The sequence below is a fragment of the Hemicordylus capensis genome, chromosome 1 (assembly GCF_027244095.1).
Source record: "Hemicordylus capensis ecotype Gifberg chromosome 1, rHemCap1.1.pri, whole genome shotgun sequence".
NCBI classification, from domain to species: domain Eukaryota; kingdom Metazoa; phylum Chordata; class Lepidosauria; order Squamata; family Cordylidae; genus Hemicordylus; species Hemicordylus capensis.
In genome coordinates this window covers 67,332,686-67,344,710 of record NC_069657.1, presented here as the reverse complement: position 1 = coordinate 67,344,710, position 12,025 = coordinate 67,332,686, and the positions used below count along the sequence as shown (strand labels likewise).

The 12,025-nt window shown below is 40.9% G+C and overlaps 1 protein-coding gene across 23 annotated transcripts in view; it reads right to left on the bottom strand.

Moving 5' to 3' along the window:
• Positions 1-12,025, bottom strand: part of RYR3 (ryanodine receptor 3) — a 644,727-nt gene that overhangs the window by 146,086 nt on the left and 486,616 nt on the right. For all 23 annotated transcript variants that reach the window (XM_053280309.1, XM_053280347.1, XM_053280383.1 and 20 more), the window contains 2 exons: positions 3,210-3,297; positions 3,014-3,106 (listed from right to left, as the gene is read on the bottom strand). In XM_053280309.1, coding sequence (XP_053136284.1) covers positions 3,014-3,106; positions 3,210-3,297 — 181 coding nt within the window. The remainder of the gene's footprint in view (positions 1-3,013; positions 3,107-3,209; positions 3,298-12,025) is intronic.

Here is a 12,025-nt window from a genome sequence, read left to right as displayed (position 1 = left end):
GGGAGGTCCTGAGGTCCTCCTGTCATTGCTGCCATTGATGTTAGCAATTATGTTGAAGGGGCTTGCTGTTGTTCCTCCATACCCAATGCAGTTAGTGGCACCAATGGCACAATCAGCCTTAGTTCATTACGAAGGGCACTTGCACCATCACAAGTCCTAGCATGGTTGAGGGCAATGGAGTATTTCCACACCCTATAGATATGAAGGAGTGATTCTTCAGTTTTGATAAGTGCTTACTCTTTGATGTCAAGGAAGGAGAGGAGTGCTTGGAGTCCATGTGCTTTTTCTTATTCTTATGCTTCTCTGGTTGATCTGGTGTCAACTGCTCATGCTCCACATCTCAAGGGTGCTTAAAAGATCTAGTTGGCTTCGTAATAGGACATTCTGTCCTGCTTTCTTGTGCAAGATCAATGTCGGTGCTCTGTTTGGTGTTGGAGCCAGAGTTTTCTATGCCAATGTATATAATGAACAAGGTGGACTCTCCATAGTGGTTGTGTTGTTGAGCCTGGACTGCCTTGCTTCTGAAGTAGTCACTACTGTTGATAGGCTTTGGGGCATTGGGGTGGGAGGACAAAGAGCCTGATCATATAAAGTGGCCTCAAGCAGAACAGAAAAGAACAAACAAATTTTGCACATGCTTGTGTTGTTGTCCTCCCCCAGACAGATTAGGCATAAGCGATAGCAGTTAGTTGTCGGCAATTTCACACTGCAACCCTCACACTTTTAACAAGACATTTTAACATCCATCAGGCAAAACAGCAATCCACAGACAGACCAATCATCAAGCTGAAGAAAACCAAACAAATATAATTTTCTCTTTCCCCACTTTAGTCAAGAACCAAGCTGAACCGTGGAGCAAAGGCTTGATGAGGATAATACTATGGCAGTTGGAAAGGAACTGAGTGTTACATGCTCCAACTACCAAGATAGGCTGCACACAAATGGTGAGGGCTGGAATGACACAAGGAGCTACTGAAGTCCATCTGTGAGGCTATTTCTCAGGTGCAATACTCAAAATTGTGTCTGTATGTCAGATCATGACAAAGATTCTTCATATTTCAGTATATTACTAAAATTAATATAACAGAGATTAAAGCTGCTGTTGGAAAGCAATAAAAGAATAAAGTCAGCATGGTTCAGCCATTACAGAGTTTGACTATGACTGGGGAGATCCAGGTTCAAATCCCCACTCAGGCATGAAGCTCATTGTGAGCTGGTCATATTTGTCAGCCTAACCTACCACACAGGGTTATTATAAGGATAACATGTGGAGGGGACCTGCTATGGATTGGGACAACAGAAAGGTGAACGGGTTAAAGCCCTGGATACCACAATTCTGATTCTGATCCCCACTGCAGCTGCTATTTCAGCAAGAAGAAGCAAGCATGCAGGGCCAAACTACACATTTAATATAACATCTAATTGTTCTTAGTCACACATAAGATAACTTTAGCTCGACCAGAGACCAGTGTCTCATGTTTTGAGCACCACATGTAAAACATCTCATTTTTAGATTTTTCTTGTGATCAGTGTCTCTTGGATCACACGTATATCAAATGTCAACTTTCTAACTAATGTTGAAATGCCCTAGCCATTTTGACATACTTAATGTCATAAAGAAACAATTCATAGCACTCCCAACACAATGTATACTCTGGAATTGAGTGGCATACCTAGGGGTATCTTAGAATATCAAATCAAATGTATAGACCCCCACAACTGACAATCAAAAGGTTAGATTTCAGATTCCTAGGAATGTTCAACAATACCTCCCTCCCTCAAAAGAAAGCCTAGATAATCTGACACACAACTGTGGTTATTAGACCTTTTGGCTTGAGAGAGTTGCAAAATGCTTAATGCATCTGTGTCTATGTAGGAGGAACAAGCTACATTCATGTCAAGAAGTTCCTGTGTCAAGAAGCTCGTCTTACCTAAAACCTCTGCTCCCAACATTCTGACCTTTCTCCTTTCTTTCTTTCAGTCCCTATCCTCCACTACTGAAAATTATGAACTGTTTATGTAAACATCTTCCCAAAAAATAGCTATGGTAATCTCAGCAAGAATTAACTTTGTCCTTTTTCAAATGTAACTCCTCTTCAGTGGGAGGAGAGCTGGCCCTTGATAGCAAGCAGGAATTGTACCCTTTCCTAAGCAGGATCTGCCCTGGTGTGCATTTGGATAGAAGACTACATACTGTATGAGCACTGTAAGATATTTCCCTTAGGGGCAGAGCACCTGCATGCTTGCATGCAGAAGTTCCAAGTTCCCTCCCTGGCATCTCCAGATAGGTTGAGAGACTCCTGCTTATAACATTGGAGAAGCCGCTGCTAGTCTGTGTAGACAATACTGAGCTAGATGGACCAACGATATGACTCTACTCACCCATAGGTAGCTTCCTATGTAACTGTAGGAGGAAGTTTTCATATCTCACCATCAAATATTCCATTTTTCAGGTGGGTTGATTTTGGGGGAGGGGGTTGCAACTATGAAAATCCCTGTACTATGTGAACCAAATTTTAGTTTTTAAGGTAAAATGGAAGTGCCATAACAATTCTGATACTCCTTTGAGTTTATGAGTCCCAGCCTTGTTTACAAATATGTTATATTCCATTGGTAAAACACACCAGTACTGGTATAATCTTGCTTCAGTACAATGAAAAACAACGTGTCTACTGCATTAATGAAAAAAGATCAAGACAAATTTGTACTGTATTGCACAACTTTTCTTTCATTAAATAGTATCTGCATTATTTAAATTTATTGCTGCTTTTAAAGTATTCCCATATACTTAACTTTTATAATTCTTCTTTCTTTGTAAAGGTTGCAGTGTCACATTAAATACCTTTTTTAAAAATCACAGTATGCAGTGAATAGAACTGATTTCCACAAAGAAGCAATTATTTCTCAACGTATTCACAGTGAAACTGAGTTTGTTACAGTTAGTGCTACTGTTACAAAGTATAAAGCATTAATCATAACACACATGGACATATCTAAATACATTTTGACTTACTTTTGACATCTTACTTTTGCTGTCTCCCGTCAAAAATGCCAAATTGTTGATTTCATTTTGAATCACAAAATTTTGTTCTTCTCTCTTGAAATTCTGAAACAAATACCACATTAAAATATGAGTGTGTGTGTGTGTGTGTGCATGTCTCAGCTGTTATATTCATATTATAAACATGAAACATTAAACTATATCTTACATGTGATTTACACCATAGAATGAAGACTTCAGCTACCATTCGAAAAAGTTCATCAGAATCTGCATCTGGTTTTTTAAGCCAGTTTGATCTAAAAAGAAAACAGAAATATGTTTTTCAGACTAACATATTATTAATGTGTTTTATATTGAAAATCACTATTTCTGTTACCTCCCTCACTGTTGCTTCCTTCTGTATTGGAATTTTCAAAAGCACAGTAGGTTATTGGATAGAGGAAGCAGCAGTCCACTGTAATATAAAGCTGTATGTATGTGAAGGTATCTGTATGTTAGGGAGTGATGCTCTTTACTCCTTTTACTGATGGGCTGAAAGTGTAGGCAATCTTATGCCTGTTTACTCTGAAGTAAGTTCCACTGAGTTCTATGAGGCTTACTCCCTAGTAAATTTCCCTAGGATTTCAACCTAAGATGCCAATATAAAAAGATTTCCTGCCACAAATAAGTGTATTCATTTTTCATAATAGCTCATGGGCATCCTGATCTTAAGCACCACCCTACTCACATTATTCACACATACAGAAGTACACTTCTTATCTGTACCCTGAATTTCAGGGGGCTTGTACCAGGTTCCTTTTTTAAATGAATGCACGTATAGACATTCACTCAATGACACCTGAATGCACATTCAATATAGAAAGACAAAAACATGCTGGGATAAGCATCCTACCCAGCTTCAGGAGCTGTGTGTGTGCTTCCAATTTTCAACTGTGTGTGAGTAAACAAGTAGGTAGGAGGAGGGGAATGATCGTGTTTGAGACAGGAGTTGGGTAGGACGGCTTTTCCTCCTACCTTTTAAAAATGCTGGGTATAAGAGCTGGACAGAACGGCACCATCCAAATCAGCTTCTCTCACACACATGTTCCTCATACCTACCTAGTTGTTTGCTCAAACACAATCAAAAAGCAGGAGCGTGCACAACTCCCGAAGCTGGGTAGAGCACTTGTCCTACCCTGTTTTTGACTGTGTGAACTGCCTTAGTGTCTGAATAGCAAACCTATGTAGTGGTATTGGAATTATTTTGTAACCATGGCATCTGCAGGTTTGTGAAGAGGTTGCATAATAGACCTTTTGCAACAAAACCAATAGAAATTCACATGGCCATCTTATAGACTAACAAATGTGTTTTAGTATAAATGTTGATGGGCTAGAGCCCACTGTCAGATGCATGAAGTTCCTGAGGAAGTCTAATTCTAGAATTATATCTTTTTCCTAAAAGATAAATAGCTGAAGAAAATGTTTATAAAATATATGTGAATATGCTCATTGCCATTATCAAATGAAGAGCTTAAACTGCCTTGAGGCATTCAGAAGCAAGCTTTCAAGGTTAGAGAAATACTTTATAGTTTAATGAGCACTGCTGATTTGTTCTTTTAAACCACTTTTGACATTCTCAAGATTTTCACAACATTAGAATATTCTGAATTGTAAAATTTAACGGGTAACCTGTATTGGAAACCTGTAATATTGGATTAAATTGCCTGGTCATCCCTCTGTATTTCTTTATTTATCTTTAACATCCTGGATTCTTTTGTTTATACACTACTACACAGAATTTAAGCTGATGTTAAAGCAATTATTCACATGTTCCTTTCCTGGCCTAACCTAAATTTAGTGAAGCTTGAGGTCAGTAATGTTCGCTTTGCCCTATTTCTTATTGATTTTTTCAAGAAAGCACTCCATTCTTCTTTGTGTCAGGTGTCAAAGCTATCAAACTTTCCATTTGCATTCCACTGGCTGGCATTAGTTAACACTGTTTGCTGATCCATGAAGTGACCTTGACTTGCATGGTCTAGATAGGCAGTATTTGTCCTGTTTATTTGTTAAAAAATAAGGTGACTATTTTCAGAATAACAAATCAGCTGAATTTCTAAGTTTTCAGCTCTGTAATGAAATATTCTTTCATATATGCAAGCTAAGTGTAAGAGCAATGTTTCAAAGAAAAAACATTTTATAAGAATTTAGAACTGAGATGAGAAAAATGTTCCCTCTAGTTTCAGAAAACATTTTACTTTTTTTTGCTACCTTCCTAGCTACTTAGTTTCTTAAATTGCTCTTGATAGCTATGAAGTTCAAGAGGTAGGAACATAAGAAAGAAAAACATTTCATTATCTGATTTTGTTAAGTTTCATTCTGGAATGGAAGGAAATGTAACTGCATTATGGTGTTACTAGTATTTTTAAGCCTGTTATGATAACGGGCGCTAGCTTTCTATCCCGTCTTTTCTGTCTCTCTCTCTCTCTTTCTGTCTCTTTTTTCCCCCCTTGTCCCCTCTCTCTTTTTGTTGTTGTTGTTGTTGTTGTCTCTGTTTTTGTTCTTCCTTATTTTGCTTATACTTTTGGGGGGGTGTGTGTGGATGAATAACGGCCCCCGCCTAACGCCCTCCCGCGCACCCAGCTGCCGGAGCCCACCTTACCCGCTCCAGCCCGAAGGAGAAGAGAGGAACTCGGGAACAGAGCTACTCTCTGTGTTAAGCTGCTGCCCATACTGTCGCAATGGACGCAATAGGCGTCCTTTGCATCCATAGCGGCAGTTTGAGCAGTGACTTAGCACAGAGAGGAGCTCTGCTCGTGAGCTCCTCTCTTTTCCCTCGGGCTGGAGCGGGTAAGGTGGTCTTCGGCAGCTGGGTGGGCGGGAGGGCGATAGGCGGGGGCGGCGACCTTCTCATGGGCCATTTTGGCCCTTAATCTTTTTTGGGGGGGAGTGGGGAAGGTGATTTTGGGCAGCTGGGAGGGCGGGTGAGCAGGCGGGGGCGACGGCTGTGAGCGGGCGGGGGCCTCGTTGGCGGCTTCGCCGCCACCTCGCCCAGCTTCCCTGTCCCCCGTCTCGGTCTTCCCCCGCTGCCATTGCCCTCACCTTTTTCAGGGCGGCCGCTTCTGGTTGCCTCGGCCTCCTCTCGCCGTGCCGCAGCTCATGGCCGAGGCGGCGGCTCTGCCGCCGCCTCGGCCACTTTCCCCCGCCGCCACACACCGGCTAATGGCCGCCCGTGGCTGTGGGACACTGGTGTCTGCAGTCCTGTGTCCCTTGGGCTCTTCTGGGCCTGCGCTTCGCGCAGGCCCAGAACAGCCCAGGGAGGCAGGGACGCAGATCCCCAACGTTCCAAAGCCACGGCCACTCACTTAGCCTTTTATTATATAGGATGATTTAATACGTTGCTGTATGTACAGCAGTACAATATTTACTCTGAAAGGACTGGAAAAGAACAATGCAATGATATAAGCTTCCTTGAAATAATGCTCTAAATTAGGCAAATATAGTTCACCCTGTAAAAACCCTGTGAGGAGCCCACGAACTCACTTCCTGGAAAACACATGGTCTATCATAATGTTTTCAGTCTCAGAGACTCCAACACCTTACTCCCACATTGGCCTTATGATTGTGTTATTGACCTGCTCCCTGGGATGTGGCTGCCTGTAGGGTGCCTTTATTTCTTGTCAGAACCAGTACTAGCTGCATTATGGAAATTTATTGATTAAAATATATGTGAATGCACAACGGATCATGACAAAGATATCAGAATAACTGAGACTCTGCAATGACTATCAGGTACTGAATGCCATCACCAGAAAAAGTGCTATGCATTGAACCCCATCTCCAGGATATTCAAACACCTGATGACAGCAACAATTTATACCAAGCTAAGTCTTCCCCCTCAGGCCTAGCTCCCCTAATGCTATGTGATGACTTCCAATCCAGTTGGAAACAGACAGCTATAAATAAAATAAAGTCCCTGGGTGTATCCCCACTTCACTTAGTTAACTTGGGGTATGACCCGGACAAGGCACTCATCAAACAATGTATTATGGATATAGAGCGCCAATTTGACATAGGCAAGGCCCCAAACTTCCCTGTCAGTGGAGGACTCAGGGATGGCAGCGCCTCCTTGCCATATCTAATGCAATTGGAAGTCCCAAAGCACAGGAGGGAAGTTACGATGGTGCGCTGCCATGTGCTTCCCTCAGCCATGCTTGAAGGTCGCTATAGGAAGATCCCAATCTCAGAGTGCAAGTGCCGCTGTGGCTCAGGGCAGGTAGAAGCAACAGGACATGTTCTTCTGCAGTGCCTGTTCTACATGCCTCCCTCATCTTACCGCTATTACATGGCTATCCTGGGTGAACGGACCAGTTTTACACTTCTTTGCTGCTTTCCAATAACAACCCTGCTGCCACCTACAGTGTTGCCAGGTTCTGTGTGGCAGTGATTAATATCCAGCAGGCGATGACCTCCCACGCGTGCCCAGAGGCCACCTCTATGAACTAGAGTACAGCCACAGCTACTGCCTTAGTGTGGTAGCCCAACAACCTATAGACCCACAACTTCCTGGCTGCTACTTTACTGGTTTATTCCTGATTGCCTATATTGGATTTTAATTATATTACTTTGTACCTTTTATGTCCTTATATTATATGATAGCCTTTTAATGCATATCAGCTCATTATTTTAAGTGATGACTGTCATGATTTTATAAAATCTTTTCATATTTTATAAGCATGCAACGTGATCTAGGGTACTGCTACATGGTTTATTCCTATGCTTCTTATTGCAGTCGCAGTTAAATCATGTTATGCTAGTAGTACCCGGAGTCTACTATGTCTCTTATTCCAGCCATAGCTAGATTATTAGTGCAGTCTTATACCTATTTTTTATATTTTAAATCATTTTATGCTAGTAATGTATTTTAGTGTCTTTTATATTTTATAATAAATATTATATATTTAAATCATCTTATGATAGTAGTGTGTCTTAAGAGTGTAAAATTATTGCTATTTAGGTTCTAAAATGTACTTTATGCTGGTCTGTGACCATAATAAAGATTGATTGATGGATGGATGGATGGATTGATTGATGGATACCAAGCTAAGTAACTTGCGTAGAGAGCAAGAGGTTGCTGGTTTGAATCCCCACTAGTATTGTTTCCCAGACTATGGGAAACACTTATATCACGCAGCAGCGATATAGGAAGATGCTGAAAGGCATCATCTCATACTATGCAGGAGATGGCAATGGTAAACCCATCCTGTATTCTACCAAAGAAAACCACATAGCTCTGTTGTTGCCAGGAATCAACACAGACTCACCGGCACAACTTTACCTTTATAAATTGGTAGCCGGTGTTGGGCGGGGTGGGGGTGGGGGCTATGATCTTGTGCACATTCAAGAGGACATGAATGGAAAATGGCTTTTAGCACTCATTATGGCCATTTGGGTTATATAGTCATGTCTTTTGGGCTATGTAATGCACCTGCAGTCTTCCAACATTTTTTGAATGCTACTTTTCAGGATATGCTCAACTGATATGTGATTGTTTATCTGGATGATATACTCATTTACTCAAACTTCCCAGAACAACATACACAACATGTCAAGGCTGTACTTCAGCAGTTACAAGATCACCACTTGTAAGCCAAATTGGGGTAAAATGTTCCTTTGATCTGTCTCCTGTGGAATTGCCAAGTTCAATAGTTTACCCTTAAGGGGTCAAAATGGATTCAGCCAAAGTTCAAGTCATACTGGATCAGTATGCACACCAGACATGGAAAGCTCTCTAGCAGTTCCTGGGCTTTGTGAACTACCACCTTTTCATTAAGAACCTTTTGCACTAACCTCCCCCTACTGACTTGCTGAAGAAACACCAGCCCTTTCACTGGAATCCCAAGGCACAGCATGCATTTAATAACTTAAAACACTTTTTATTGCTATCCCCAGCTAACTTGGCAAAGAGGCACCTTTTAACGTGCTGATACTCTTTATTTAGCAGGGGGAGAGTAACTGGCCCTATCCACCCCCAGCACAGTACCTACAGTTTATTTTTACATTGTGAGCCCTTTGGGGACAGAGTTACATCTTATTTGTTTGTTATTTCTCTGTGTAAACCAACCTGAGCCATTTTTGGAAGGGCGGTATAGAAATTGAATTAATAATAATAATAATAATAATAATAATAATAATAATAATAATAATAAATAATGATAGCTCCCCCCAGTGAGGCACTACCTTGGCGTGGTTGTGGGGCTTGCGTGCTCTGAGGAAGGTGAGAGCTATGCCAGAGGTCCAACCATACTGGACAGGTCTCACCAGAGGAGCCAGACAAAGAGTGCCTCTCCCATCAACAATATGGTGAGATGTAACTTTAATAAATCTATACCGGATCAGTCGTCGCCCAGGTCAACAAGGACTGTGCCAGGTGCTATAGTCCCTGGACATCTGGTGGCAAGTGGGCAACAGGACTCAGGACCTTTAGTTGAGCAACCAGGGCTGGAGACTGCAAGATTACTGAAAGAAACATCACTTAACCAGAAAAAATATATGAAAAATGCCAACAAGGAAATAATGATCTGCTATTACAAGTCTAGTCCAACTAGAAGAGGTTATTTAAAAAGAATGTACCAAATTTGGAAAGAGAAGTATCCAGATACAGAAATAACAGAACAAAGGCTAGCAGACCAGAGAAGATACATAATAAGAAATAAAGTATTCACAGGAGTTGAGCTGGAAGAATTGCAAAGAGCAACACAGGCTCAAGATATGGAAGAAGAATTACCACCAATTGAAGAAGTTGCTCAGGCGCAGGTGGAGGAGGTGTTGGAAATCGAGGATGCCACTGTTACTGAACTGTTTCAAAATCAAAACCAGGCAACCTCCCTTGTATCTTCACCTCAAAAACCCAAATGCCGTTTAACAGAAAAGCAACAAGAACTAAAGCAAAAAATAACTGAGCACATGAACGAAACAACCACCAGGGTTCGACTTCCAGCTCTAAAAACAGTTGCCGAAAAACAACTCGCTCAGGCATTAAAAGATGTCAATGCTGCACTTGCAGAAATAACAACCAATAATTTGCAAGAAACAAACCAACTAATGTACGGTGCAGCAACAATAACAACACAAGAGCTCGGATATAAAATCAGCGGACCTGTAAAAAAAGAAAGCAGTACATCACCTAAATGGAAGATTAGATTAGAAAATAAAATCTCCAGGCTTAGATCAGATGCTAGTAAATTGAAAGATATGAAAGACAAGAAGCTGAAGAATGAAAACACCAAACAGTATCTAATCCAAAAATACCACCTAGATTCAAGGAAAATTAGAGAAGTCCTGGAAATAATAAAGCAGCAAATAACAGCAGTGTCAAAGAAGATTAGCAGATATGAAGCCAGAATTACATAACACAGGCAGAATCTCCAGTTCCAGTCGAATCAGAGACGTTTTTACCAAAGCATAGAAGGAGAAACTGCAAGAAACGTAGAAACACCAAATAAAGAAGAAACAGTGCAATTCTGGGGGAAATTATGGGACAATCCAATAGATTATAATAAAAAAGCAGGCTGGATGAAAGAGGTCAAAAAATGTAACCAACAAATGCAAGATCTAATAATAACACCAGAATTAATAAGTGAAAGAGAAAAGAAAATTAAAAATTGGTCTGCGCCAGGCGATGATGAACTGCATGGCTTTTGGCTTAAACACCTAACAAGCCTTCATAAACAACTATCAAAACAGTTCAATCACATTTTGCAAGGAGGTGATATTGAACAATGGCTAACAACTGGGAAAACTCATCTCATCATGAAAGACCGAGCAAAAGGTGCAGTTCCAAGTAATTATAGACCGATAACCTGCCTGCCAACCATGTTCAAATTATTAACTGGAATAATAGCAGATGAAGTGATTCAACACTTATTGACTAACAAACAGTTTCCAGTTGAACAGAAAGGAAATTGTCCGAACACCAGAGGCACAAAAGACCAGCTGCTGATTGACAAAATGATTTTAGAAAACTGCAAGAGAAGAAAAACCAATCTAAGTGTTGCATGCATTGACTACAAGAAAGCCTTCGATTCATTGCCTCACACATGGATACTAAAATGTTTAGAAACAACTGGTGTCAGCAAAAACATTACAATATTTATTTAAAATGCAATGAGCATGTGGAGTACACAGTTAACAATCAATGGCGAGACACTTCGACAGGTTAGCATTAGAAGAGGCATTTTCCAAGGGGACTCACTATCCCCTCTGTTGTTTGTAATCACCATGACCCCACTTTCACAAATACTAAACAAAACAGGCCTCAGATACCAAACATCTAAAACATCAAGTAAAATCAACCATCTGCTGTACATCGATGATCTGAAGTTGTATGGAAAGTCCCAGTCAGAAATCGAATCACTGCTAAACACTGTCCGTATATTCAGTAGCGATATAGCAATGGAGTTTGGACTAGACAAGTGTGCTGCATTAATAATGAACAGAGGAAAAATTAAAAAAAACCCAGAAGGAATAGAACTGCCCAATGGAAGCAAGATCAAGAACCTGGAAGAGAAAGAACATTACAAATACTTGGGCATTCTCCAGGCTGGTAACATTGCACACACTGAAGTTAAAAGAAAAATTGGAAGTGAATACATCAGGAGAGTTAGAAAAATCCTAAAGTCCAAACTCAATGGCGGGAACACCATACAAGCCATAAACACCTGGGCTATACCTGTTATCAGATACACTGCAGGAATAATAGACTGGACCCAGGCAGAGCTAGAGACGATGGAAAATCATGACCATCAATCATGCTCTGCACCCCCGCAGTGATGTCGATAGGCTATACCTCCCTCACAGCTCAGGTGGAAGAGGAATGCTACAAGTCCATCAAACAGTAGAGGAGGAGAAAAGAGGCCTTGAAGAATATATCAAGGACAGTGAAGAAGATGCACTTCAGATGGTCAATAACACGAAACTATTCAACAGCAATGAAAGAAAGCAGGCCTACAAGAAAGAACAAGTCAAGAACCAAGCAGAAAAATGGAA